The 27848-nt window shown below is 50.4% G+C and overlaps 1 protein-coding gene across 3 annotated transcripts; it reads left to right on the top strand.

Moving 5' to 3' along the window:
• The first annotated feature begins 5862 nt into the window (after nucleotides 1-5862).
• LOC147647317 (serine/threonine-protein kinase pim-1-like) lies at nucleotides 5863-13615 on the top strand. 3 transcript variants are annotated; one of them, XR_015281629.1, is made up of 8 exons: nucleotides 5863-7070; nucleotides 7193-7243; nucleotides 7448-7814; nucleotides 8370-8546; nucleotides 8803-8950; nucleotides 9182-9362; nucleotides 10062-10196; nucleotides 10483-13615. XR_015281629.1 is itself a non-coding variant. In XM_086872339.1 (6 exons), exons 1-5 carry the CDS (start codon nucleotides 6519-6521, stop codon nucleotides 8907-8909), a joined length of 1254 nt encoding a protein of 417 aa, XP_086728465.1. In that variant the 5' UTR covers nucleotides 5863-6518; the 3' UTR covers nucleotides 8910-8950; nucleotides 9033-9125. The 3 variants fall into 3 exon arrangements, 1 of the variants encoding a protein (XP_086728465.1); XR_015281628.1 differs by having other exon boundaries at nucleotides 9134-9362; XM_086872339.1 differs by lacking the exons at nucleotides 9182-9362; nucleotides 10062-10196; nucleotides 10483-13615 and adding an exon at nucleotides 9033-9125.
• The last annotated feature ends 14233 nt before the right edge of the window (nucleotides 13616-27848 follow it).

The raw sequence follows: 27848 nt of genomic DNA, 5'->3' as shown, positions 1-27848 counted from the left end.
TAGGTCCCAAGGGGAATGAAGAGGCCACCAGAACCATTCCCCCGATAGCCCACTAGGGCAAATATTAAATTGCTGGGATGCACAAGAGGCCACCAAGGGCCTAGACCGGATCAAGATGATCCATTACTGTATAGAGGTCTGGCCCAAACTAGAGATGCAAGGACAGTGGCCTTGGTATGGTACTAAAGATCCTTGGATGTGCTCCCAACTGTACCAGCATCTGAAAACCAGAAGAGGAACTGAGCCCAGAGAGAGTATCAGGCATTCTAGCCATACCTGCACCAAAAACAAAGAGGGACATAAGAAAACTCTTAAGCCTTTATAGATACTGCAAACTATGGATGGAACAATATACCCAGAGCATCAAGTTTCTTTATGAAAAGCTAGTCGATTGTGAACCCATAAGGTAGACAGTTGAAGATGAAGCGCAATTAAATCAGCTGAAGGTTAAGCTGTCCTCAGCACCAGTTTTAAGCCTGCCTGACTTAAAGAAAGAATTTGATTTGTTTGTCAACTCTGAAGAAGGGACTGCATATGAGATTCTGACCCAGGAATGGGGAGGATGTCGTAAGCCCATAGCCTATCTATCCAAACTGCTGGACCTGGTAGCTCGTGGGTGGCCCACCTGCATGCAATCAATAGCTGCTGCTGCCATTCTAATAGAAGAGGCCCAAAAGCTAACCCTACAGGGTAAGATCAGAGTCCACACGCCACATGATTTAAAAACAATCCTGAGCCGAAAGGCTCAGCAGTGGCTGACAGATGCCAGGATATTAAAATATGAAGTCATCCTAATGGATACGAGCAATTTGGAGCTAGTAACCTCCAAGGGCCTGAACCTGGCACAATTTTTGTCAGGGGAGCCTCTGCCTGAATTAGAACATGACTGCTTAGAATTGGTAAATCTCCAAACCAAAGTGAGGGAGGATCTGGGAGATGTACCCCTGCCCTATGGGAAGGTACTATTTACTGATGGTTCCTCCAGGGTGGTGGAGGGGAAAAGATATTCAGGGTATGCAGTGGTCATAGAGGTAGGGGAAGGAAAACTAGATGTCCTAGAAAAAGGGAGACTACCCCCCAGTTGGTCAGCTCAGTGCTGTGAGGTTCATGCTCTAAAGAGGGGTCTGGACTTGCTAGAGAGAGAAAAAGGAACCATCTATACAGATTCAAAGTATGCCTTTGGGATAGTCCATACCTTTGGTAAGATCTGGGAGGAGAGAGGCTACCTGAACTCCAAAGGGAAGAACCTGGCACATGAAGGGCTGATTAAATCAGTATTAGAGTCCTTGACCAAACCCACAGAGATTGCAGTGGTCCACACGAAGGGGCATCAGAAGGGAGACTCCTTAGAAAGCAGAGGGAACTGACTTGCTGACCAAGCAGCTAAAGAAGTGGCCTTAGATCCAAAGGAATCAGTAAAAGTTTTTAAACTGGATGAGGTAATAACTGAAGAGGACGGAAAGAAGGAACCAATATTTACCAAGAAAGAGTGGGAAGTAATAAAAAAAAAATTAGAACTGTCTCAAGGAGAAAAAGGAGAATAGTTAACCTCAGATGGGCAAAAGTTTCTGAACAAGGCCTTAGCCCGGAAAATATTAAATGAGATACATGAACTGACTCATTGGAGAACCCAAGGGTTGTGTGATCATTTTCTGAGAGAAAACCTATACTTGGGAGCAACAACTAGCAAAGGCCACCTGGTTAGTCAACACCAGAGGTTCCACCAACCGAGCAGGTCCTGCCCAGTCTGAGTCTTTACATGTAGTAGACGGAGACAAAGTCCCAGTAGTACATGTCAGAGGTCTGCTAGGGAAGACAGTTTGGGTCAATTCTACCTTGGGCACACACAAACCCATTCGAGGGGTTGTCTTTGCTCAAGGACCAGGTTGTACATGGTGGATAATGCAGAGAGATGGAACAACACGATGTGTACCTCAGGGAGACCTGATCATTGGGTAAAAGGTTACTGCCATTGTCTGTACCTTAAACCACGCAGACATGAAACAGAAGGAAATGTGTAAGTGTTGAAGGTATGAGCAGGTGAAAGATGGTGTTTTGAGTGAGTAAAATGAGAGAGTGGAGAATCCTGCAGCTCTCCAGCATGGGGGGGTCTGGATTCAGTAGCTTGTTGTGGGGCTTGACACAGGGGCATGATGGATATACTGCTTGTATTTTTTGAGTAGAACAGAGGGGGTGGAAAGTCCTGGGTTGATTATGATGTTAAATTGTATCCCCATTCGTCCACCTAACTCAGACACAGGTTCTGTATTCTTAAAATTCCATCTGAGAGTAAAAGTGAGTGGAAAAGAAGCACCAAGTCTGTTATCAGACTGTATTTGCTCCCCCCCGCATCGGGAGTTTTGACTACAGCACAGACAGACAACAAGACACAAATCGCCTTGGCTTTCCAGCTAGCCGGAGCAGAGAGGTCTTCCTGGACTGTTTTCTTTCCCTTTTTCTGAAACAAATCGAACTTGCTCTGGACTGGGGACTCGGGGGAGCACCGGGAGCTTGCACCCGTGGACTACCGGGAGCCCAGCCTGGGCAGCGGCATTTTCCAGCGCCAGAGGGACTGATAACAGAGCGAACACCCCCAGGAAAGAGACCCTCTGAAGTTTGTCATCTCTTCTGAAGGGCGAGAGGTTTTGTAATTTGGTATCATTCATTTTTGTGCTGGGTAGTGCTGTGCCTGTGAAATGAACGGGTTTTTTCCACTTCTCTCAGAGAAATCTCTTCCCGAACCGGTTGGGGGGTGGGGGGGAAAAGAGCCACGTGGGTTTGCTTCCCGGGGGGAGCCCCCCCCGGAGGTTTTCTCCCGAATTTGCCCTAAACCAGGATAAAGAGGCAGCCAGAAATAGACTGAGAGAGAAAGAATATAAACAAAGACTGCAGAACTCTGCTGAGTGAGTTAGTTTAAGAGATAGTGTTCTTAAAGTTCTTGTGGTTGTTGCTGTTAAATATTTTGATGTTAGCAAAGTTGGTTGAATGAAAACCCCCCCCATTAACTTCTCCTACAGGACATTCTCCAAAAAGGCAACTAAATTAAAGAAGAAGGTGGGAGAAGAAGGACCATACCATCTCTCCTGATCCCCATCTCTCCTGATCCTCCAAAAAAAAACCTAAGAGGCAAGACCGGGTGAGGCTAACAGGGAAGATGAGCCATGAAGCTCCCTAAAACAAAACTAGCTCATACTGGACTCTTAGGTGGACTGATGTTGGTCCAGCTGGTGAGCCTTGGGATGGGGGACAGTGGAGAAGCATGTATCCCCTATATGATGGAGAGGATCTAGGATCACTGATGAGGGTCCACACAAACATCAATCCCACCTGTTTTGATCACACCAAATTGGAAACCTGTCAGGAGGAAGGAAAGACATATTGGATTACTAGAAATACTGCCTCATTTACGCAACGTCTGCTTGGAGAATGCCCTGTAGGAGAATCCTGGCTCTGCTTTGAACAGGAGGGACTGAATGATGTAATAAAGGAAAAACAATTGAGGATAAAGAAAGGTGATCTGGATGAAACATGAGGTAAGAACCTATTCATTGACCTGATGGAGAGAATCAGCAGAGAGTTAAACTTAACCAATTGTTGGGTATGTGGGAACACCCAGATGTCAGATATTTGGCCCTGGGAAGGGATCAGCTTGGCACCTTTAGACATTCTAAGGTGGAAAATAACTGAGCAGAAACCCCAGACAGGGAACAGGGGACGAGAACAATGGGATCTGAAAACAAGAGTGATTGGGGAAGAATGCATTAAAAGGACAGGAAAAAGATACAAAACCCCTGTGGGAAAAATGGCCTGCAAAAGATACCTGACGGTGAAAGACTCAGGTAGCAGGTGGATCCCCCAAGAACCAAACAGGTATTGGGCCACTGGGAGAAAGGAAAGGGGGTGTATTTATCATGAGGGGTACAAACTGCATGAGTGCGCAGAAAAAGGAATAAACCCTTTTTGGGGGTTAAGAGAACTCTCAAAATACTGGGAACATCCTACAGACACACAGGACACTTTCTGGAAGGCCCCTGAGTATTTATTTTGGATTTGTGGGAGCACTGCCTATACCCACCTCCCAGGGGACTGGGCAGGAAGCTGCACAATAGGGATAATAAAGCCTGCTTTTTTCCTCCTACCTAAGAAATCAGGGTCATACTTGGGAGTCCCCTTGTATGATAACTTAAAAAAAAGGCAGTCGAAAGAGGAGGCATGTAATAAACCTAGGAAGCAATCAGAAATGGAAGGGGAAGATCTGGACCCCTGAAGAAATAATTAAGACATATGGACCGGCCACGTGGGCCCAGGATGGATCCTGGGGGTATCGTACCCCAGTCTATATGTTAAATTGAATCATCCATCTCCAGGCAGTATTAGAAGTGGTGTCAAACAGAACTGCCCTTGCTTTAGACCACATCAGCACACAATTGGCACAAACCAGGGCTGTAGTCTATCAGATTCGGCTGGCGGTGGACTACCTATTGGCAGATGAAGGAGGCATTTGTGGAAAGTTTAATTCCTCTGAATGTTGCCTGGAGATAGATGATAAGAGTGAGGTAATCAAAAACATCTCAAAAGAAATACGAAAGGTGGCTTATGTGGGCACCCAGGAATGGACTCCTCTGGTGAACTCAGACTGGTGGAATGACCTTTGGTCCTTCAAGGGAGAGTGGTGAAAAAAAGTAGTCTTTATTGCTGTCTGTGCATTTGCAAGTTTCTTGTTCCTACCCTGTTTACTCCCCTGTCTAATCAAGACAGTGACTACCACAGTACAATCAAGCATCCAGATCCCTGAAATAAAAGATAAGAAGCAGGCCAGGATCATGTTAATGGAAACTCAAAGTCAGGATCGAGAGCACAAAACTGCCAGGGAAATATATGAGCAATATCGAGAATTAAGAGATAAATATTCCCAAGAGCCAGAAGTTAATGGTTGATGCGGGCTAGAGCCCGATCAAAATATAAGAGGGGGGATATTGTTAAGAATAATATGTTACAGTTGCTGTTTGTAAACTCCTTACTTACCTTGTACCCCTGTCCCAGGTTTACTTACCTTGTACCCCTGTCGCAAATTGCTGTACCCCATATTTCTTGTTCCTTGTTCAGCCAGGCCCTGCCCCCTCTCCCAAGTTGCTGAACCCTGTGTTTCTTGTTTGTGTTCAGCCAGGCACTGCCCCCACTGCTCCTAGACTCCCACATGCCAACACCCCTGCCCCGAGTTGCTGTACCGTCCTGAGGAGGAAGATGACATAAGGACTTTTATGCAAACAAGAGAGACCAGAGACTTATGGGATGCACCCAGACTGGAAAAAACCCCGAAACAACGAGCCACGCAAAAGGGAAGGAATAAAACCAGCACCATCTAACAAGGAAGACCCAGAGGAGTCCCCTGACTTCTTTCCAGAGGCCGACGTAACCTCGAGGAGACTCGACTGGGATGACACCCTAGACTATGAACCCTAAAGAATTAGTCTTCCCTGGGACTCCCATGAGGAAGGAAGGCCCAGCTCTGCCCTAGTGACAAAGCAGCATGGATCCTCCTCTTCTGCGGTGTCCAGTGGGAGCAGTGGTGGTGTGCGCGACCCCTCGGGCCCCCACCCCAGAGCTGTGCTGCTTAATAAAGGCCTTTTTAAAAGGAGCTGTTCTCCTAGCCCATTCATAAGAAAGCCAAGAGAAGCTGCAGCTGGGGGCACATCTTGAGACAGGAGCTGCACCTTGTTCTCCAGGACAGGTTTTTAGAAAGAAAAGACAGGATTGTAAAGATTCTGGGAAAACTGAAACAGCTTTTTTTAAGAAATGAAAATAAAATCAAAAGAAATGACCAATATGTTTTTCTCTATTTATTTTTATGTTTCCCTTTTCCATCTTGCACTAGTTCTCCATCCCATTCATTCCAAATGGATCTCACCTCTAAGATCTGAGACTTGGCAAGTTTTAGACACTGCAAAATACCATGAGCTACACCCAGTTTGCCTTCCCCTGTTTTTCTTGGAGAGCAATGCTGGAGACACAAGTGCAGTGCTTGGGTCAGGTACAAATTCTGCATTCAGGGAATGTGCTCGGACAGTGTCTGACGCTCAGCAGGGACAAGGCACAGCAGCAGCCAAGGGCATTGCTGTGCCCCTGTGCAGGAATCAAGACTCTGGCTCTTGGCTCAACACGGCAAAGTTCCCGTGTTTGGCCAGGCTCAGGGGCTGCCCGGGGAGCGCGGGGCTCGGCGCGGGGCCGAGCGGGCAACGGACAAACGGCCCCGGGGACAAACGGCCCCGGTGCTTCAGTTGCAGCGGCAGCAGCGGCAGCAGCAGCAGCAGCGGCAGCAGCAGCAGCAGCGGCAGCAGCAGTAGCGGCAACAAGACAGAAAGCAGCGAAAGAAGCCACGTTATCCACGCCCTCTATCTTCTCCTCTCCCTCTCCCACTGTTCCACCCTCTCTCCCGCGGTCCCTCACCCATTCCCGATCTCCTTTTCCCTGTGTCCCCCTCCTCTCCCAGTTTCCCTCTCCCCTTGCCTGCCCGGGACATGCCCCCGGCCCGCCCCTGGCCCCGGCCCCGGCCCCGGCGCCGGCCCCGGGCGTCCCGCCTCGCTCTCGCCTCCGCCCGGCTCTGGCCGAGCTGGCGCTGGCGCTTCTGGGCGGGCCTCAGTGCCTGGGGCTGGGGCGGTATCGCCGCCCTTTGGCTCCGCCTGCTCCGAGCCCTGCCCCGGCCCTGGCCCTGGTCCCGGCCCTTGCCCCGGCTCCTCCCGGGGCCCGCGGAGGACACAGGCGGTGCAGCCGTTGCCGCCGCCTCCGCTGCGGCTTCCCCGGCCCGAGCTCCGCCGCTCGGCAGCGCGGCCGCTGGCCCCGAGCCGCCGCTGTCGCGTTCCAAGGAGCGGACGCCTGCGGATGCTCGGCCCGGGGAGGTCGGGGAGCGCTCGGGGGCCGTTCCTGGCCCCGGGCCGAGCGCTGACGGCCGCGTCTCGCCCCCAGGGAATGCGCACAAGGGCCCGAAGGAGCGGTACCGAGTGGGTTCGTTGCTCGGCCGTGGCGGATTCGGCAGCGTCTTCGCAGCCACGAGGCTCTCGGACGGTGCCCCGGTGAGCAGAGGGGCCGGCGGCGGGCGGAGGAAGAAGAGGAGGAGGAGGAGGGGGCGGAGGAGAAGGCGGGGGCGCTGCGGGGTGGGCATCAAGCTCAACTTTCTGCTGCCCCTTGCTCGCAGGTGGCCATGAAATGCGTGCCGCGGGATCGCATCCGGCACTGGGGCGAGCTGGTGAGTGAGCGGGGCCAGCGGCAGAAGCCGGGGCGTGGCGGGCGGGGATGAGCCGGGGTCCGGCAGGGTGGGAGCCACCAGGACACCTGGAGGGAGAGCGGGCGTGGGGCCAGCGGAGGGCACAGAGCATCCCGGGCTGGCTGAGGGCTCCCCGAGCCCTGGCACGGGCTCAGCCCCACTGACGGCACCGTGCTCCTCCCGCAGCCCGACGGCACCAGCGCACCACTGGAGATAGTGCTGCTGGACAAGGTGTCCACAGGCTTCCCCGGTGTGGTGCAGCTGCTGGAGTGGTTTGAGCTCCCAAACAACATCGTGATGGTACTGGAGCGCCCAGAGCGGTGTCAGGACCTTCGGCATTTCATTCGGGCACGGAGGTTCCTGTCAGAGGAAGAGGCACGGGAGCTGTTCCGGCAGGTGCTGGAGGCCGTGCAGCACTGCACCAGCTGCGGGGTCCTGCACAGAGACATCAAACCGGAGAACATCCTGGTTGACCTGGACACCGGGCAGGCAAAATTGATTGACTTCGGCTGTGGCACCTACCTGCAGGACACAGCCTACACTCAATTTGCAGGTGAGCCCACCCAGGGGTAGGCTCCCGGTCCCGGCATCTCCTGGCCCAACATCTCCTGGCCCAACATCTCAGGGCCCAACCAGGGTGTGGCAGCAGGGATTCTCCCAGGACTGGGGCTGGGGCTGGGGCAGCCAGCCTGACAAAATCCCCTGTGGGTGGGGGTAGCAGAGAGGGAGAGCCAGGACCTGTGCACCAGCTGGTTTGGTGTGCAGGTGAGAATGGGCTTGGACTGCTGTGCTTCCCTGCTTTGCCTTGGTTCATAATATTTTTTGGGCAATGCCAGCAGGGAGGATGGGGGTATGGTTTTTCCCCAGCACTGTGAGCGGGTTTTTCCTTTGTGTGCCATGGTCGGGCCTTGCCAGGGTTTCTGCTGCAATCTTCCAGCACCAGTGCCTTCTTTTCCAACCCTGGGTTTGTACACAAGTGCCAGGTGCTGGCAAGAGGGCAGCAGGTCACCCCGTGTGCCACTGGGGCAGCCCCACATGCCCAGGGATGCTGGGCTCAGGCTCTGGGAGCAGCAGCATCCCCCTGATGAGCTCCATCCGTATTCCATAGGAACACGATCATACAGACCCCCGGAATGGACCAACTTCAGATGGTACTATGGCGAGGCAGCAACCGTCTGGACCCTGGGCATCCTGCTGCAGGAGATGGTCTGCGGGAAGCACCCTTTCAGGAGGGGCAGGAACATCAGCTGGGGCCAGCTCCCGCTGCCACAACGGCTCTCCCAAGGTGGATCCTCATCTCTGGGCACGGGGGGAACACCAGTGTTGGGAGACAGCAGCAGGCTCGTGAGCATCCCGCTCTGGCAGCTGCTGAGGAGGTGGCACATGTCCTGCTCTCCTGCTCTCCTCCAAAACAGAGAATTGATGGGAAAGTTTAGGCCCAGCTCTGGGCACATCCAGCGTGGCCTGGGCACGGGTATAGTGGGGCAAAGCAGACAGGAGCCTTCTCCAACTGACCAGTGGTTTGTGGTTTCTCTCCCCAGATTGCCAAGTTCTGATCAGGCGGTGTTTATCCCTGCACTACTTGGACAGGCCCTCATTAGAAGACCTGTTCTGTGATCCCTGGATGCAGGATATTCATCAGCCATAGAAGAAGGGAGAGAGCCACGGGCACAGTGATGCAGGGACCTGGTAAGTTACAGCTCCACACATACCCTGGCAATCAGAAGCAAAGAAACCCAGACTTCTTTGTCCTGCCTGTGTCACTGCACAGGGCTCATCGAGTGAGAACACGCAGCCCTTGTGCTGGAGCTGAGCTGCTCTGCCCAGCACTGGTGGCCGCCATCTGAGCTGGTTTTGCTTGTCCTGGTTCAGTGACAGCCGGGCCCTGGGCAGAACCCTGACAGCCTGGTGTCACCCCAGGGAAGAAGGAGCCCCTGGAGAAGCTGCACCAGGTGGGGCTGCTGCTGCTGCTGCTGCTGGGGACATGGAGGACAACAGCAAGGATGACAACCTCTTCCTCCACCTGGCCAGCGGCAGCTGGCGATGATGGACTTTGATTCTGGCACCTTCTTGAAAGCCAGGCTCCACAGAGAATTTTCAAGTAAGTCCAGACCCAGGGGGATGCTCCCAGATTTGTGCATTGGCTGGGAACCAAAGGTTTCCCCTTTGCTGGGGTGGATGCAACTGATTCTTCAGTGGCTGCCCAGCTGGTTTTTGGCTTCTTGAAAGCCAGGCTCCACAGAGAATTTTCAAGTAAGTCCAGACCCAGGGGGATGCTCCCAGATTTGTGCATTGGCTGGGAACCAAAGGTTTCCCCTTTGCTGGGGTGGATGCAACTGATTCTTCAGTGGCTGCCCAGCTGGTTTTTGGCAGGGCTGGGGGTGTGGGCTGGGGTGGTTACGAAATGGGAGTGGGCTCCTGGTCCTGCCAACAGCCCCCAGCACCCTCCGTGCCCCAGGCTGGGGCTGGGGCAGCCAGCCCAACACAAACAAACCCCCATGGCAGGAGCACAGGTGGGACTCCAGAACCTGAGCACGGCTGCTTTGCTGTGCAGGCAAGGAAGGGCTTGGGCTGCTCCACTCCCCTGCTTTGCTTTGGGATCACCGTGATTTTGGGGGACAGTGCAGGGGGGAAGGGAGAAAGCATGGGCTTCCCTCACCCGTGGGTGGGTTTTTCCCTAGAATGTAGGGGTTGTGCCTTCCTCAAACTCCTGACAGACATAAGATTTTTTACCATTTTTCTTCTTTCCCCTATTTGTCTGTAGCCTATTTTCATTAATTTATTGTTTGTTTTTCTAAAGGAAGAATTCTAGGTGGGGTCCAGTCTGGATCGGGAAGTGCTTGGGACCAGCTGTGGTGTGGATGGGCCGTGCCCTTGGAGAAGGCTGAGGACATCGTTTGGGACCAGCTTTTCTTCTGGCAGCAGATGGTGTGAGGTGGGTCCTCATCTCCTTGGCATGGGTGGGACAAGAGCTTTTGGGAGATGGCAGCGGGCACAGGAGCATCCCGCTCTGGGCAGCTGCTGGGGGGCTGGATCTGCCGTGGCCGGCTGCAGGCTGGGCACATGTCCTGCCCTCCTGCTCTGCTCCCAAAGGCAGCAGTGATGGGCAGCTTTGGGCTCAGCGCTGAGCACGGCCAGCATGGCCTGGGCACCGTGGCTGGCTGGGACAAGGGGACAGGAGCCTTGAGCTGACGGGCGGTTTCTGGTTTCTCTCCTTGCAGCCGGGCTCTGCGGATGCTGAGGCTGCTCTGGGCTCTGCCAGGGCTCTGCTGGGCTCAGCACCGGGCCGGGATCAGCCAAAGAAGAAACGGTGTGACCTCCAGCAGAGACTTGAGCATTTTGGCAATGCAGCTCAAGTCTGCAGAGTGTCCACCTCCAAAGGAAAACATGACACCCCCCCCAAAATTAAACTTGTTCCATAACTTCTGAAATTACATCAATCTGGAATGACCCCAAATGTCATTTTTCAGCTTTCTCAAGCTGTAGCTCAGCCCTTCTCTGAACAGTTCTCTCCCCCACCTGCCTTTTACTACACAACTGCTCCCTCCTTTCCCCCAGTGATTTCCCAGCCCATCACAATCTCCATCACACTGCAGCCTTCCTTGATGCCCCTCACCACGAGGAAGGCCAAGCCCCAGGCTCAGGAATTCATCCTGTCACTGGCTGAAGAGCAGCAATGTCTGTCAGTGACAGGGGCCCTTGGATGTCTCTGTATCCATGGACAGAAGGTCTGTCCTTACAAAGGTTTCCATAATATCTTTGTACCCATGAGTATGGAATGAACACAGAGGGTGAAAGTGTCAGTCACGTTGTTTGCACACTCCTTCCTTTCCATACAAGACACATCCATGCACACCCCCATGTATAGCTATATTAAAAGGATAGGGATGGATAGAGATTTCCCACAGAGCTCTAACTTTGGCATAACTCACCTTGTAAGCCATGGCCAGGGGATTTTTTTCCCCAGCTCTGTGTGAGTAGGTGTCCAAGAACTGAAGGGAACAGCATTTAGAAACAGTTTCAGGATTTCTAGGCAGTAAAGGGAGCTGACAACCATCCACATAACTCACCATATTCGTCAGGATGGGCTGCTGGTTCTTTAGGAATATGGCACAATGGAGACACGAGACTTGGGATAATCCCAGCTCTCTGTGGATCTGTGCAAAGGTGGAGCAGCAGAAACACCTTGTGTCTTCTTTGGGGACACAAGGTCCAAGGAGCTGGGCTGGTGGCAGAGCGTGACCTGGGCTGGTGGCAGGTGAAGTCCCATTTCATGACATCCTGGAGTGGCACAGGACAAAGCTCCAAGCACCCACAGCCCCACTGAGGAAGTCCTTGGAGTGCTGCACATCACATAGGAAAAGCTGCATTCACTCAGTCCATTGGGATTTATCATTTCCATTTGCAACGCTTTAGGTCCAAGTTTCAAACTGCAAAATTTTGACACTCAAGACACAGTCATGAAGAACATGTATTTCCTATTCCTTTAACTGCAGTGTAAAATATCTTAACATTGGAAAACATCCATCAAATCTGTAAAGGAAGGCAGCTAATGGATCCTTTCCAGTAGCACATGTACAAACTAAGGAACTAAAATCAAAGCTGAGTTCTCTTTTTGAAAGGATCAGTTACTTCTTTCTTACTCCAGAGTTATAGAAGATTTTTCACTACACATTTGCGAGTTATTTTTATCTTTCATATTTTTTTGTGTTTGTTTGTTTGTTTGCTTGTTTGTTTGTTTGTTTGTTTTTCTACAGAAAACATGTCCTGGAAAAGGCATGCCCTTTGCTCCTGGTTCCCGTGTGGAGCAGCTCCCTTCGCGCTGGCTGAGCTGCTCAGGCAGAGCCCGGCAGCTCCCCGCCCTGCAGGGCTGAGGCTTTTCCCCGTTGCTGGGCACAGACTGATGGAGCAGCAGTGCTGAACACGGGCACACGCAGAGGGGCCAGAGCAGCTGCCTTTGTCCACCTGGAGCTCCAAGGCCAAACTCTGAGCAGGCATGGCTGGAAGAGACTCGCAGGCTCTTGTCAGCTCTGTCTGTGGCTAACAAGGCTTGCTGGGGTCCTTTTCCCTTCGGCTGGAGAGGAGCCAGGTCCCAGTCCCTGAGGGGCACCCAGGCTCCTGGCTGGAATTGGTGTGGAAGTCCCTCAGTGTCACATCAGCCTTCACATGGAGCCCCGTGGATCAGCGTATTTCCCCAAGGGGCTGTTGGGGCAAACAGGGAGATTTGGTCTGGCAGCATCTGTAAAACAATATCCCATCCCATGGACTTGTTCTGGCAAAGAACACTTGGCTGCAGGGACATATCCCCATTGTTCCTGCCCAGGTCTCAGGATTCAAACCGTGATGTCTTTGCCCAGAGCTGTTCCTTCAGCTGGCTCAGGAGGGCCATTTGGACCTCTGGACACACATTCTGGCCCAATTATTAGGACTGGTGCATCCAAACATTTTATCTCTACAGTCAGTGCTGACTGGAGGTGGATGACCTTTTTCCACAATCATTTTTAAACTGTAATATCAATATTTGTGCTACCCTGTCATGGGGTTGAATAATCCAATCTTGTTCATTTTTTTTACAGAATTATTTTAATTTCTCCTTGATGATCTGCATCAATTCCTCTTCCCATGACATGAACCCTCCGCAAGGCCAAGCTCCAGTGAGCAGTTACCAAACCAAAGTGTCCAAGAGGAATGTGAATTCCTGTTTCAGTATTGTTAACTCTCATTTGCTTCTGATTTCTCCTAATGAATTCCAGTGCATGAAGGTCCAGCCCTGCAGCCTCTGGGGTGGCCCTGGCAGGGGCCATCACAGCCAGAACAATTTCCCAGGCAGTCCAAGTCTCACTGTCCATGGCTGTGTTTGCAAATTGGGTGCAGCCATGCACACCCAGGGGTTTCCATTTCCCAGTGGGCCCATTGTTAAGGGCATGGAGCACATCTGGGAGATGGGGTCTCCACCAGGACAAGTTCCTATCTCTCCTCATTTTTTCAACTTCTTTTTTAACAGCCCCTTCACCTGTGCAACCAATCCTGCAGCTTGTGGATAGTCTGGTACATGAAAAACCAAGCAGTCTTAATCACTGTGTTTTTCACAGGAACAGACAAAGCATTTCACATCACAGCATCACCAATCCCTATAAAAACAGGCAATTTCATCCCTTCCCCCTTTATTCCATGTATACAATTCACAAAGTTTACCACTGACATTTGGGTCTTGGCCAGTCCTTTTTTGTAGTATTTTTAGTGTTACAGTGAGCAGCCAAAGCTAAGAAATTGGTATTGTCAGCATTATTTAACATTATTAATTTTTAATTATGGATCCTTATATATATTATTGTGTTATATATTCATTATTATTATTGTTGTTGTTGTTGTTATTTCACTTGCAGAAACAAACCTGAGCTCAAGACTAAAACCTTCTTCTGGACCTTCATGTGGGAGCATTCCAAAAACACTTGTTCCTTCTGTTGGTGCTGTTTCCAATGTGCCATTAACAAAATCCATCCTCATCTTCTCAAACCCACAAGTTCTTTTCCTTTTTCCACATGCAATTTTTGGATGCATTTTAAGATTGATTTTCTAACATATGGATATTATCTAGTATCAATATCCAACTGAGACAGACAAAGACTCCTTAACTGGTTTAGGGTTAAAAAGTGTATGTTTATTAGCAGTGCTGGGTCGATGTGTCGGGTCACCCCTTAATACACAAGGCCCCAAATACAGGTGAATACAGGCTTTTTATTTACAGAAGTACTGAATACAAATACATATTCATAACCCAGTTACCACCCACTTTTTGCTTCCTATGCCACTTAGGAAAAAAGCAATTAAGCATGCATAGTTTGATCTTTGAAATGGGTCACTGGTCTTTTTATGGGGAGGGGTCACAGAAGGGAGGAAGGGATATGGCTCTTCCTCCTTCTGACCTTTCTACCTTTTCAAAGCAAAGTGACAAATGGACCCTTGGCTGGGCTCCTAGATTCGTATCTTCAATGAGTTTCTGATGTGCAACTGTCTTCTGCTCTTGAAGTTCTTTACCAGATACTGTTTCTCATTAGAAGCCCAGGTGAACAAGCATAAAGCTTACAAAAAATTAGTTATTAGCTAATGATTAAGCTCTAATTTAAGCAGAGCCTCTCTACCTTTAATTTTAGCAAGGCCCATCTATTTATTTTAATTAGATTTAGCAAGGCTTCTTTTTCAATAAGGCCTCAGCTTCTTTAAAATCTTAAATTCTTCAAAGTTTGTGTCTGACCACGCCCCTCTGCTTTTTGTGTGTTTTGTTGTAAGAAGCCAGAATTTGATGGTTTCAGTCCTGAAGCCAATTCTGCAGCTCCTACCTTGTGGGGAACCCCCCAGCAGTCTGTGGTCTGTTGTGGAGAGCTGGAACTGGCAGGTTCTAATCCTGAGGCTGATTCTGCAGCTGCTGCTGCCTTGTGGGGCTGGTGTTGTCCCTGTGCAGGCCTAGGTATTTCTCATGCAGCTTTCTCTTTGGAGGCTACAGGAAAACTTTAGGGGAAAGTATTTGATTATCTTTCCTTGGTTAATTTGTTCGTCACCTCCCTACACCTAAGATGGACTTGATGTGAAAAACTGGGACAGGGAGTAATTGGTTACTAGAAAAAAAAATGTGATTGGCTTTAGGCAGTGGCATTGCTTGCCACTGAACTGGATCATGTTTGAAGGGAAAATGACTGGAGCAAAAGGAGGGAAAATGGTACAACAACAATTGGCATGGACAGTCCTCCCACAGGGATATACAGAGTCCCTGGTTTTGTTTGGGCAAGCTTTGCAGAAAATATTGGGAGAGTTTACTCCAGCCTCAGGAGTTAGGTTGTTGCAGGATGTGGATGATTTGCTTTGTCAGGGGAACAGGAGAAGGTGGTTGAAGAGGCTACTGTAAAGCTACTTAATTTTCTTGCTAAAAAACAACTTAGAGTGTCTGAAAAGAAGGCCAGTTCGTAGAAAAAGAAAAAGGTCAAATCTTGAGCTCACATTCTAACTGGAGAGTTATGGTGTATGGATTCAGAAATAATACATTTATATTATTAATTTATAAAATTATTATTAATTTATAAAATTAATTTATTCAGAAAGAATACAGGGGATTTTATAAGTACCATTACCCCAGACAAAAATGAGTTATGGCACTTTTTAGGATTGGTAAGGTACTGCAGACTATGGATTGAAGATTTTTCTGTTGTGGACAGACCTTTATATGACGTTTTAAGCCAAGACAATCCTAATGTCATGGTATAGACACCAGAAGGAAAGCAAAGCTTTAAAAAATTAAAAGAGAAAATGGTTAATGCCCTAGTCTTAGCTCTTCCAGTCTCAGAAAAGGAATTTAAACTCTATGTGGATGTTCAACAGGGTCATGCTAAAGGAATTTTGGTGCAAGAGCATGGGGGAACACGGAGGCCTGCTGCCTGTTTTTCTAAAATGTTAGAGCCAGTGGCCAGAGGCTGGCCCCATTGTCTGCAGAACTGTGCAGCCACAGCTCTGATGGTGGCTGAGGCCCGAAAGCTGACAAGGGGAAGGTATCCGATTGTTGAAGTTTCACATCAGATTAAAGCTTTGTTGACTGAGAGAGCCTCTGAGTGGATGACCAGTGCTAGGTTATTACAGTATGAATTTTGCTTAATGGAGCAAGAGGATGCAGAATTTAAAAGTGGGGAAAATGGTTTACAAGAGATGGTAAACAGTGGATACGTAAAGCTCTGTCCTTACAGTTGCTAAAACAACTTGATGAAAGAAGTCATTGGAGCTCCCAGGGACTGGGAAGAACCTTCCTAAAAATATATGCTGCTCTGGGTCTTTTTTCACTCTGGCAAAGCGGGCTATTGAGGGTTGTTTGATTTGTGCTAGAACCAATAACAGAGTTACAAAGAAACTTGCCAGGGGAGGGAGGCCTTGGGCTGTATGTCCCTTGCAGAGATGCCAGGTAGATTTTAGCGAAATGCCTCAAGTGGCAAGATTTAAATTTCTCTGCTGATAGTGATAGTAAAAGATTTTAAAATCATAGCAATTCAGGGATATAGAAAGAAAGTTAGGCTTGGCAAACCCTGGGAAAAGTAGGCCCTGGGAAATGTTAGGCCTTGTGCTTGCTAAAGATCATGTGAAACTGCACCTGTGTAACCAGTATATGATAAATGATACAATTGTTAGATGTGATTAGATAGAATTATTGTTAGAGAACATGAGAAACAATGTTAGGGGCTTGAGAGGGGATCATGAGAAATCCATGCTTGGGTAAAAACAGTACATACAATAGAACAATGTAAGTTTAATAATTAATATGTAAGTTATATAACAATAGAGTATAAAAACATGTTCAGCTCAAAACCAAGGCAGGTCAGATTTGGATATGTGTACTCCTGACCCCCAGAGCTCTTAATAAAGCACCTTCATATAATCAGTCCATGATTAGGTGTGTTCCTGAACACTAACAATAGTATATCAGTTGACAGGTTGGCCAGAAGCATTTCCATCCCTTTCAGCAACTGCAGAGTCAGATATTAAAGTATTTTTGGAACTAATAATTCCAAGATATGGGATTATGGAAGCAATAGACTCAGACAGGGGAACTTATTTTACAGAAAACATTCTCAAAGGAGTTATGACAGCTTTGAGGGTCCAATGGAACCTCCATACCCCCTGGCACCCCCAGAGTTCAGGCCAGATTGAAAGGATAAATGGAGAAATAAAGAAACACCTTCTGAAGCTAGTAATAAAAACTAAGATGCCGTCAGTCCAGCTCTTGCCACTGGCTTTAGCAAAAATAAGGGCCAGACCCAGGGAGGATACTCAATTATCCCCCTTTGAATTGATGTTTAGAATTCCTTATCCTTGTAATTCTCAGCCTTGTGAGCAGGTAGAGATAAGTGATATATATTGGAAACTGTTTGGAGCCCGGATACTATCTCTTGTGAAATCTCTTTGACAAGAAGCTCAGCTAGCACAGACCCTGCCTTTAGACTTTGGTGTTCACAACATCCAGCCAGGAGATTGAATCCTAGTGAAGGAGTAGAAAGAAGCACCACCAGCAGCAAAGCAGCGCAGACCTGTGCAAGTGTTGCTGAGGACAGAAACAGCCGTCAGGAGAGCTGAACACGGGCAGACCCATCACACTCGAGTCAAGGTCTCTTAGGCCCCAGAAATTCAGACACCTCAGCTAGAGGAGAAGCACAGGAGGCCGCCACTGATGCTCCACAAAAGTGGACTAGAGCAGTAGCCAGGACATCAACATCAGGGGAAGCCCTGTGTGCCTCCCACCAACTGGCTGCTGAAACAGTTTGTGTGGGCATCACTTCTCCCAAATCTCCAGCCAATCCTTGCTGCCATTGTTTTCTTTATGTTAGCATCTTTCTGTGCCTTCACTCGCTACAGGTAGTGCAGAAGACAACGTGAAAGTAAAAATTAAGTTAGGAAATTAAATTTCACCATTAAAATGTTTGCCTTAATAATCTTAGCTTTATATTGTCAGCCAGTTGATATTGAAGCCAAAAGTAGAAAAGCAATTTTTTTAACCTTAAGAGATGAAGTAGCAAAAACCTTTAACCTTATAAATTGTTAAGTCTGTGGAAGGCCAGAAAGATCTGAAAACTGGCCATAAGTGGCCAGCCCAGTCAAAGCTAAACAGTGAGTTAGGTCCATGATAAAGAAGATTTTTGAGATGTAGACGGAAATCCATGGCGGCTTCATTCTTCTGAAAAAAGCATTTATTGTCTAAATAGAACAAGAAGTAAATATGTGGGAGAAAGTGTTTGTGACTAGACTTTAGGTTTAGATTGTTAGACCCCCTTATAATTGTTTCAGATATCACGGCAAATAGAATCAAACGCGTGTTCAGTTCACTAATAGTAGCTAAGCAAGGTGTTCCTTCCATAATTACCAAAAAGATTCTGAAGGCTATGAAGCAGTGGAAAAAGAGAAGGCTTTTTGGACCCCTTATTTTTAAGCTGCCCCCAAAACAATTTCACAAGCAGGACACACGTTTTAGATGACTATCAGTGGAAGTAGCAACACCAACACGAAACTCAAACCCTTTGTAAAAGGTTCTGCTCCAGATCTAAGAGAACAGATCTAAAACGTAACTGCAGGTAGAAACCTCATGTGACAGCTTAGAAATACAAATACTATCAGCAGAAGAAGGGAGAGTGTGTGGCAAATTATATGATAGATAAAAGGTGGTGAAACAAATTACAAAAGCAATAAGAAAGTTAACTCATGTGTCAGTCCAAACATGGAAAGAATGAGAATAAGGCATGTTTTGGTGGTTACCTAGTAAATTATGGGTTTAACAAATGCTTTTTCTTGTGCTGTAGCAACTCTAATCTTTTTAGTATGCATGATCCCCTGCTTAGTACAACTTATTCAACATGTGATGAAAAGGATGCCGGTAGTAGCCATCCCTACTACTGCAGGAATAGCTACAAAAGGGCAGAAACTGATGTCATTGCAAATAATTGCAAAACAAAGAAAAAAAAACCCCAGGAACAATGAGCCTCAATGAGTCAATGAAAACTAATGTTTGTAAAGACAATTATTAAAAAAATTAAAAAAAGATTGATAGGAATGAGAGATTTGTGTTTACAAACAAGCTGTGGGTCTGCTGATAGATAAAACTAGCACTGAGATATAAAAGAAACAATGGGAAAGATTCCAGTGATTGATGAATGGAAAAAAGATATTTCACTTTACAAACAAACTGTAGGTTTGCTGATAAATGAAACTGGATATGGAAATACGAAAGAAACAATGGGGAAATACCATAAATTTCTGAGAATTAAAAATTAGGCGGGAGGGTTATACATTAGAGGGGAATGTTAGGTATCAGGCACTCTGGGAAATCTTTACCTCTCAAGTACCTCAGCCAGTGGGGAAAGAGGGAGGGACATGCGGCCAGGAAATTAGGATAAAAAAGAGGCTGCGTCCTCCAAAAAACTTGAGAGACCCCAGGGGAATGGCCCATGGCCTCTCCCTTTATTTAAATAAAGTAAATGAGTCCTCTGTCTCCTTTTTGGACATCAACCTCTGGTGTTTGTGGATTAATTTTCCTGACACCTTCATGTCCCCAGTGAGCAGGGGATGGCTCTGGGCAGGGTCCCTGGCCAGGAGCGGGCCCCAGAACGCCTCTGCCATTCAAGGGCAATCTCGTCTCTGCTCTTTCTCCTGCCCACCTTGCTTTGCCTCTGCCCACTGCTCCTGGGGCTGCCCTTGGCCAGGCAGCCTCAGTGGCAGCCAGCACTGGCTGCAGCCCCAGCGGGCTCCCCAGGACAAGGCCCAGCAATTAAGAGGCCAAAGAAAGGCCTGGGCAACAGCAGAACTCTCAGCAGAGTGATTTGGGCAACCAAGGACTAGTCACAAGTGCACAGCAGCCTCACTGGGAATGTTTCCTGACTAAGAGCAGCCTTTCAAGAAGCTGTTTGAGGCTGAGATCAGCAAAACACTCACCCTTCTCTCTTCCAGCAATACCAGATTCCAGCATAGCACATCATCAGGAAAAGTGCTCCACCAGCCACAATGGCCATTAACTTAATCAAACACTGTGTTCCTCAGCAGAAAACTCTTCTCATGCTTCTCCAGATATTGTGAGCTTGTCTGGTGGTGCTGGCTGCATCTCTGGGAGCAATGGGCAGCGTGAGCCCATGCTGTGCTCCACTGCTGAGCTGGCAGCACGCTGGATACGGCCAGGATGTTCTCTGTTTCCCCAGAGCTGGGGCCTGCAGGCACCTTGCCACCCCTTGGCACAGGCTGTGCCAGCCAACAGAGCCCAGAAGGCTGAGAGCAGAGCCCGGGGTCAGTGCAGCTGCTTGGGCAGTGGCTCCTTCCAGGGACATGGGCCAAGCCCATCCTTGAGCAGCCACTGCCACCCCTGACCCGACCTGCCCAGTGACAGCTCCCACAGACTGAGAAGAAGAAAAAAGTTCCTTTGTTTGTCTGCAAAAAAGTTCTTTTGTTTATTCCCACTACCTGCAGGGTCCTGTATATAGTAATGCTCTTGAGAATCTGATTATTTTAAAATTTTTTGGTATTTTTTTTTTTGTTTGTTTGTTTTTTGTTTTTTTTTCTTTGAGACATATGAGACAGTGTTACTGTTTTTAGATTTGGTAGGTCTGTTTTTTCTCTTAGAATGTTTGTTTTCTTATAAATCCACATGTAAACTTATTTGTAGTTAGGTATTTTTGTTTCCCAAGCAGTTATTTTGACAATCTCTTGTTCACTTCTTAGTTAATTTTCCATTTATAAACAATTTTGACTCTGTTTTCATAGGAATAAAAAGATCTCAGATAGCTGTATTTTTAATTTTGTTGACATTCTCTCTCCCTGCTCCCAGCTTTTACTATTACACATTTTGAAACATCCCTGAAGATAGGTAGAGTTATTTGGGAATTGCTTGGTTTAACCTGGGAAATGGATTATTAATTTTGGTTCTCTAAACCTACATTGCTTCCAGCTTCACAGCCACAGTCCTGATATGTTGCTCACTTCATGGACGCCTGTGTGAATTGAAACAATGTTTGTGAGGCAGCTGAAGAGTTCAGGCTTCAGGAATTAAATTCCTGGGAGGAAGAGGAGGAAGAAAACATAAAATCCTGTTTGAAAGATTGTTTTTTCGTTTCTAGTATGCCAGAAGTATGGTAGGCTGCAGCTGTCTTCCAGTATCATTGAATTAGAAAAAAACTCTCTCCAGGGCAAATTCTGCAACACTTTGCCTCACAATCCATCAGCCTTAATTACAGTGAGAGGTAGATCTTAATTACAATCCGATTAGAGCAAATCAACATTGTGTGAATGGCAAGGAGAATTTGCTTCTCAACAGATGAATATGTCCCACTGAATAATGAACAAAATCTGCCTTTACTTGGAAGAAAGTAGGCATGGAGCAATGCAGTGTTTGTGTTTTATCCAGTGATAAATGGGGCAAGAAGCTGTAACAACTCACCTGTTTTACAGAACACTGTTACCGCTGAAGATGAATAAATCACGCGGACACAGGTTGAGGTGTGGTGAAAGAAGAGCAGAGTTTATTTTTCCTCCCAGGATTTATAGGCTTGTGACCACAGCCAGGGGTTGGATGGTCAGGATAACACTTTCCCCCTGCACTGGCCATGAGAGATGCCCTTCACAAGACGTGTAACAGAAAGAATGTACACATATCTATGTTTACAGTTACTGTCGTGGGAAAGTCCTTAGAAAACTATGTTAGCAAGCTCAGAAGCTGAGTTTTCAGGGTGACATCTCACCCTTTTTGGTTGAACAAAAAGAAATGAAAAAAGAAAAATGAACAAAGAAACTAGCAACATTATAAACAATCAAAAAGATAAATAACAGGAAAATAGAATACTCCATATAATTAGAAGGCTGTAATTTCAGGGTGATATCTCATGCTTTCGTTATTACAAAAAACAAACAAACAAACAAAAAACCCAGAAAAAAACCAGAAACCCCCAAAAATAAATGAAACAAATGTCCAACATCAACACCTGCTTGTGGATGGCTCTCAATCTGGTCACAGAGGCAGAATCCATGGCCAAATTGAAAGGTGCCTGGGAAAACCTATGAAATGCTATGACAGCAGTCTGTAATTCTATTAATTATGCTGATCCAGCCTCATGACTCTCCAAAAAAAAAAAAACAAACTAAAAACAAAACAGCGACATCAATGGAAAGATTAATGTAATAAACTTGAGGAGCAGAAACTGCTCACAGAACCTCCTCCAGCATCTACTGTGCCTCTGGGGTCAGAGGTGACTTTAAAATCAGAGACCCCCTTTTAATAGACCAAACAAGGGAGACAGTTGTGTTGTGGTCAGTCCCATCTAGGGACACAACCATGTGAAAGTCCATTAATATTTGGACATCATTCATGCAGTGTATGCACTGAATGCAAAAAAAATTAATTGCACCTCCAAATGTGGGATTGTTTGTCCCAAAATTATTTTTGACCCTCAAATAATTTCAGGGAGGTTATAGAGACGAGCAGCAGGAAACTGCTTGCAAACTCCAGAGAGGGCTAGAGCCTCATATCATCGGCAAATGCAGGCAAATTTTCACAAGCCTTATGGCAAAACCTCCATTGATATCTCTGTGTGGGCTCAGCATCAATGATAGCTGGCACCAGAAAGGCAAATTTTGGTCTGTCATTGGGATGCAAAGGAATCGTAAAAACAATCCTTCAGATCCACGATGAGGACTAGCCAATTTGCAGGAAGCATGGCAGGTGAAGGCATGCTAGCCTGCAACATCCCCATGCTTTCCATCATAGCAGTAACTTTCTGGAGGTATTATAGCAACCTCCATTTCCCAGACTTGTTCTTGACACAGAAAACAGGAATGTCCCAGGGACTGGTTGAAACTCCAGATCACTGTGATCCAACTGTTCTTGCATCAAGTCACGGATGGTGTCTAGTCTATCATGAGAGAAGAGAACAGAATCTGCTGAACAAAGAGTCAGTCTCAAGTTCTTCTTTGCATGGAATGTGTCAGCATCGGGTCCAAGGGTCACTCCGGGGGCCCGTCAGCAAACCTGACAATCGTGATATCCATGCCAGTGTCAAGAACCCGCAGAAGCTAGTCTCTGACAGCATCTCACCAAGGATGGACAGGGTGTAGACCCATTCAGGATGACCCCTGGCTGTCAGAACAGCAGTCCAGTGACCCAGGGAGGTCCAGGGAACCCGAAGCCACCATCTCCCCGCAGCTGGTTCTCAGCTCTGCGAACATAAAACTCAAAAGGCACAAGGTGAGCAAATCCAGGTCCCGCAGGGATAGGAACAGGAGGGGTGAGTGTGGAACTCATGGCAGAAATGCACCCCAGGAAATCCGAATCAACGTCTCCTAGGTGAGCAATGATGCCTTGAGCAGTGGCATTCAAGCATGCCACAAGAAGAGCACTCATTCCCTCCATTCCCTCATCCACCGGACCAAAGCATTTGGAAGCACATGGAATGCCTGATACGCTCAGCTGCACAGTCATTTGACAGGAGGACAAAGTCCACAGGACAGCCGAAGAGGCTCCAGCAGCCTGGGACCCCTGGCTCGTCAAGGCCACCGGCTTCGCCCCCGCGGCAGCACCACCTGAGCCAGTGGTAAACAGCTCAGGACCTTGGTCTGCCACAGCCACAGGAGGCGACAGGGGAGGGCCGGCTCCAGCCGCAGGCTCGGGTGATGCCTGGGAACCTGAGGCGGGGGGGGTTAGAGGCAGCTCAGCATAGCCTGCTCCCGGCGCGGTGGGGGCAGCACTCGGAACCGCCCCTAACAGCGTTTCTTCAGGGGCGAAAGGTCCAAGAAGCGGTGCCGGCCGCTCCTGCACTGGAACAGCATGCGCGGCTGCCGGTGCGGAGCCCGGGCCCTGCCCGTCCCCCACCACGGGGCAGGGCACGGCCCAGCCACAGCAGGGACACGGGACAGACCCTGAGGCATCCCCCAGGCCCCCCGTTCAAGCACCCCCTCATTGGTCTGTGCCGGGAAAGCATACGGAGGAGGCGAGCCCGCCCCGGGCTTCCATCGCCGGGGCGCGGGCCAAGGTGGGTGTTGCTATCCTTCTCCCCGACGGGACCCCTCTGTCCCACCCTCTGTGGTGAGAGCTTGCTCGTCTCAGGGCACAGGCCACGGAGGGGGTCCTGGAGTGGATACAACATGGACTCAAAGTATCTAGACACAGGAGGCTCAAACTTGCTGGAATTATCCCGGGTTTGTTGTCTGTCGTCCATCCGGGACAAGAGAGAGAGCGAAATGCTCTGGGTCTTATCTCTTATACCAGGGGGCAGGGGTGATTAGGGGATGCAGGGAGGTCACAGCCAATGGGAAGGGGGTGGAAAGAAGGTTCTCAGGTAGGAACTAACATTACACAAACCAGAGGTGAGTTTTACCCTTGGGAGGTACCAAGATTTTTAGATGCACTACAACAGGTGGGGCTACACCCCCCGGGTCCGCGGCGCCCCTGACAGCCTGCCGGCAGGGATCCAACCCCGCCCCGGGCCTACACCGCCGGGGCGCCGGCTGAGGTGGGGTCACGCCCACCGGTCCCGCGGCGGCTCCGTTCAACCCGCCGGGGGCCCCGGCGATCCCGGGGGAGCCGACCTCGGGACCCAACCTCAGAATGCCGCCACACCTTTGCCAGATCCCCAGCAACTGGAGCACCTGGGGCTGATAACCGACCAGCAGAGCCTCGATCAGGGAATCGCCTAAAGCCTCCCAAGCCTACTGCGAAAAAATCGCTTCAACCACAGGGAAAAACCCCTCAAGTCTGCCATACTCACACAATTGCTGAAAGTCAGCATACGACACATCAGTCCCTCTCTGATCATGCACTGCACGCCATATCTCCAGAACCAGGCCCTCCCTAAGAGAAAGCCCAAAACCATCCATAGCCACAGGCTAGACAGTACCCTGTAACACACGTGCAAGACACGGCGAGGCCACCAGATGTTACCGCTGAGGATCAATAGATCACGCGGACACAGGTCAAGGTGTGATGAAAGAAGAGCAGAGTTTATTTTTCCTCCCAGGATTTATAGGCTTGTGACCACGGCCAGGGATTGGATGGTCAGGATAACACTTTCCCCCTGCACTGGCCATGAGAGATGCCCATCACAAGACGTGTAACAGAAAGAATGTACACATATCTATGTTTACAGTTACTGTCGTGGGAAAGTCCTTAGAAAACTATGTTAGCAAGCTCAGAAGCTGAGTTTTCAGGGCGACACCCCCTCTCTGGGCTGCTGGGGCTCCTGGCAAGCCAGGAGGCTCCCCTTCTCTGGCCTCACCACTCTGGCATCCCAGGAGTTTTGGACGGGCAGCACTGTCTGGGCTCCCTGTTTCAGGCTCCTGGACTATCCCTGGGCCCCCTTGTTCATGCTCCCAACATCTGCAGGCTTTGGGAGCACCCCCAGCACTGGCACTGCCCGTTTCTGCTGCCCCCATTGCTGCTTTCCCTGCCAGCCCTGCTGGTCCCGGGCCATCCCCACGCGGCTCCGGGCTGACAGTGCAGCCCCTGAGGCGGGCAGAGCAAGCCCCAGCACGGGGGGAGCCTGCATGCTCCGCTCCCTCGGCAGCCGCGCCCAGCCCCGGGCACAGAGCTCCGGCAGCCCCCATTGCCGCCCCCTCCCCAGAGACCCCCGGGAACCCCCGCAGCCGGGGCTGCCTCTGAGCCAGGCAGCCCCCGAGCCCGGCTGCGTGGCCAGGGGGGCACGGCGAGCCCAGGGCCTCTGTGCCAGCGCTTGTCCCGCTCTCCCTCAGCCTCTGCCCTGCCCGGCCCCCCGAGCCCCACCAGGCCCCGCACGGCCACGGCCGGCCCGGACCGCTCCCCTCGGAGCCCTCTGCGGACACGGCACCGGCCCGGCCACACGGACCCGCCTGTGCCGGGGGCCCACGGGCCGCCCAGCGCTGCCCGGGCCTCGGCCCCGAGCACAGAGCTCTGCCCGGGGGGCTCCCGGCCCGAGGCGGCGGCTCTGGGCCTGCCCGGCCGCTCCCGGCTCCCACAGCCCGCCCGGGGCCGCTCCGCCCAGGCCGGGGCTGCGCCAGCGCTCCCCGCACCTGCGGGGCTGCAAACCGCTGGGCACAGCTCACAAAAACACATTCCCCCAGCCCCACAAAAACACCAAAATCACTACCGGACATCTCCCCCCACAAAAAAAACATCCAAACCCTAAAACCACAAACGCACCGCTTCCACCCTCTCCTCATTTGCCTTCCCAGGGACCCCGAGCCCGCGGCAATGGCCCCGGAGCGGGACAAAAAGCTGCTCCGGCCGAGGCACTTTGAACACCCTGAGCTCTCCTCAGGGGGCCCTACAACACCCGCCAGTGGAACTTTGCCGTGCAAAGGAACCATTTTGGTGCTCCCTGCGGAGGCCAGAACTGAAGCTTTGTTCCTTTTGCCTCGGGCCAGAGACCCTCGGGCTGTTTTCTGCACACACTTCCAGCCCCCAGCGCTTGCAGCAGGCGCTGCCTGCAAATGTCCCACTGCCAGGGCCCTGTCCTTGCTGTCACCCGCTGGGGCTGACCATGAACAGAGCTCCTGCACTTGCATTTCCAGCTGCTGTGCAACCAAAGCTGAGGGATCTGCAGGTGCCTGAATGCAAAACCTGGCAGAGGAGCCTCTCTCGAGGGGGAAATCTCCCCCTCCTGAGCCAGCCCGGGGCAATGCTGCCATTCTCTGCTGCTGCTGCTGCTGCTGCTGCTGCTGCTGGGGCACTCGGGGCTCTGGCTGAGCAGGAAAGGCGACCCTGAGGCAGGAGCTTTCCTTGGCTGCAGCAAAGGCTCGATGCACCAGGACCTTCCCGGCGCTGTGCTTGTTTGTTTTTTCCAGTTAACTATCCCTGTCAGCTCTGGGCAGAGCTCTGTAACTGGGTGTGACACTTGCCTGTGGCACTGTCAGGGTGGCCAAGGGGACCTTCCCGGAGCTGTGTGCAGAGGAATCCACAGCAGCCCAGGCCAGGGGTGCTCAGTGGCCGCTCAGTTCCACTGACTGGACGTGGCTCTGGCCGCTTCCCTTGGAGCGTCTCCAGGGAGGGAACGCTGGGGCTGCTGGCCCGGCTGTGGTGTCACTGCCAGGGGAACGCTGGGGCTGGCCCGGCTGTGGTGTCACTGCCAGGGGAACGCTGGGGCTGCTGTCCCGGCTGTGGTGTCACTGCCAGGGGAACGCTGGGGCTGCTGGCCCGGCTGTGGTGTCACTGCCAGGGGAACGCTGGGGCTGCTGTCCCGGCTGTGGTGTCACTGCCAGGGGAACGCTGGGGCTGCTGTCCCGGCTGTGGTGTCACTGCCAGGGGAACGCTGGGGCTGCTGGCCCGGCTGTGGTGTCACTGCCAGGGGAACGCTGGGGCTGCCCCGCTCCTGCCCCACCCCATCAGCTCTGCCAGCGCCTCCAGGGCACACAAAGGCTGAGCCAAAGGGTGAGAGTTGCACAAGGGGCTGAGCTGGGATCTGGGACCCATTGGGATCATGGAGTCCAGCCCCCGGCCCTGCACAGACACCCCAACAATCGCAGCCTGTGCATCCCTGGCAGCGCTGGCCAAAGGCTCCTGGAGCTGCGGCAGCCTCGGGGCTGTGCCCATTCCCTGGGGAGCCTGGCCAGTGCCCCAGCCCCCTGTGGGGGAAGAAGCTTTTGCTGATCTGCAGCCCAGCCCTGCCCTGGCCCAGCTCCAGCCGTTCCCTCGGCTCCTGTCCCTGCTCAGCTGGGCAGAGATCAGAGCTTGCCCGGAGAAGCTGGGGCTGCCCCTGGATCCCTGGAAGTGTCCAAGGCCAGGTTGGAAGGGGCTTGGAGCAGCCTGGGATAGTGGAAGGTGTCCCTGCCATGGCAGGGGGTGGAACGAGATGAACATGAAGGTCTCTTCCAAGCCAAGGCATTCTGTGATTCTGGGATTTTGGGAGAGATGCTGAAGCTCTGGCTCAGCTTTGTAATACATGGAATTGAATCGTGCTAACTAAATTGGAACTATTTGGAAAGTTATTTAGAAGCAATCAAAAGGATCAGTGCTACAATGCAGTCTTGCAGATGTTACGTGTTAAAAATGAGGTACAGGATGTAATTTAGAAGAGATGTCCCAAGCTGAAAACGGCCTTGAGATGAACAAAATTAA

The sequence above is a fragment of the Cyanistes caeruleus genome, unplaced genomic scaffold (genome assembly GCF_971803275.1).
Source record: "Cyanistes caeruleus unplaced genomic scaffold, bCyaCae1.hap1.1 HAP1_SCAFFOLD_11, whole genome shotgun sequence".
In the NCBI taxonomy this organism is placed as follows: Eukaryota; Metazoa; Chordata; class Aves; order Passeriformes; family Paridae; genus Cyanistes; species Cyanistes caeruleus.
This window is presented reverse-complemented; position numbering and strand designations above follow the sequence as displayed.

What these genes read in the sequence shown, in the direction of transcription:
- LOC147647317 (XM_086872339.1), top strand. Translation starts at nt 6,519, where the DNA reads ATGCCCCCGGCCCGCCCCTGGCCCCGGCCCCGGCCCCGGCGCCGGCCC. An exon ending in GGCTCTCGGACGGTGCCCCG is followed by an intron (nt 7,071 to 7,192) that starts GTGAGCAGAGGG and finishes CCTTGCTCGCAG; the next exon opens with GTGGCCATGAAATGCGTGCC. An exon ending in TCCGGCACTGGGGCGAGCTG is followed by an intron (nt 7,244 to 7,447) that starts GTGAGTGAGCGG and finishes CTCCTCCCGCAG; the next exon opens with CCCGACGGCACCAGCGCACC.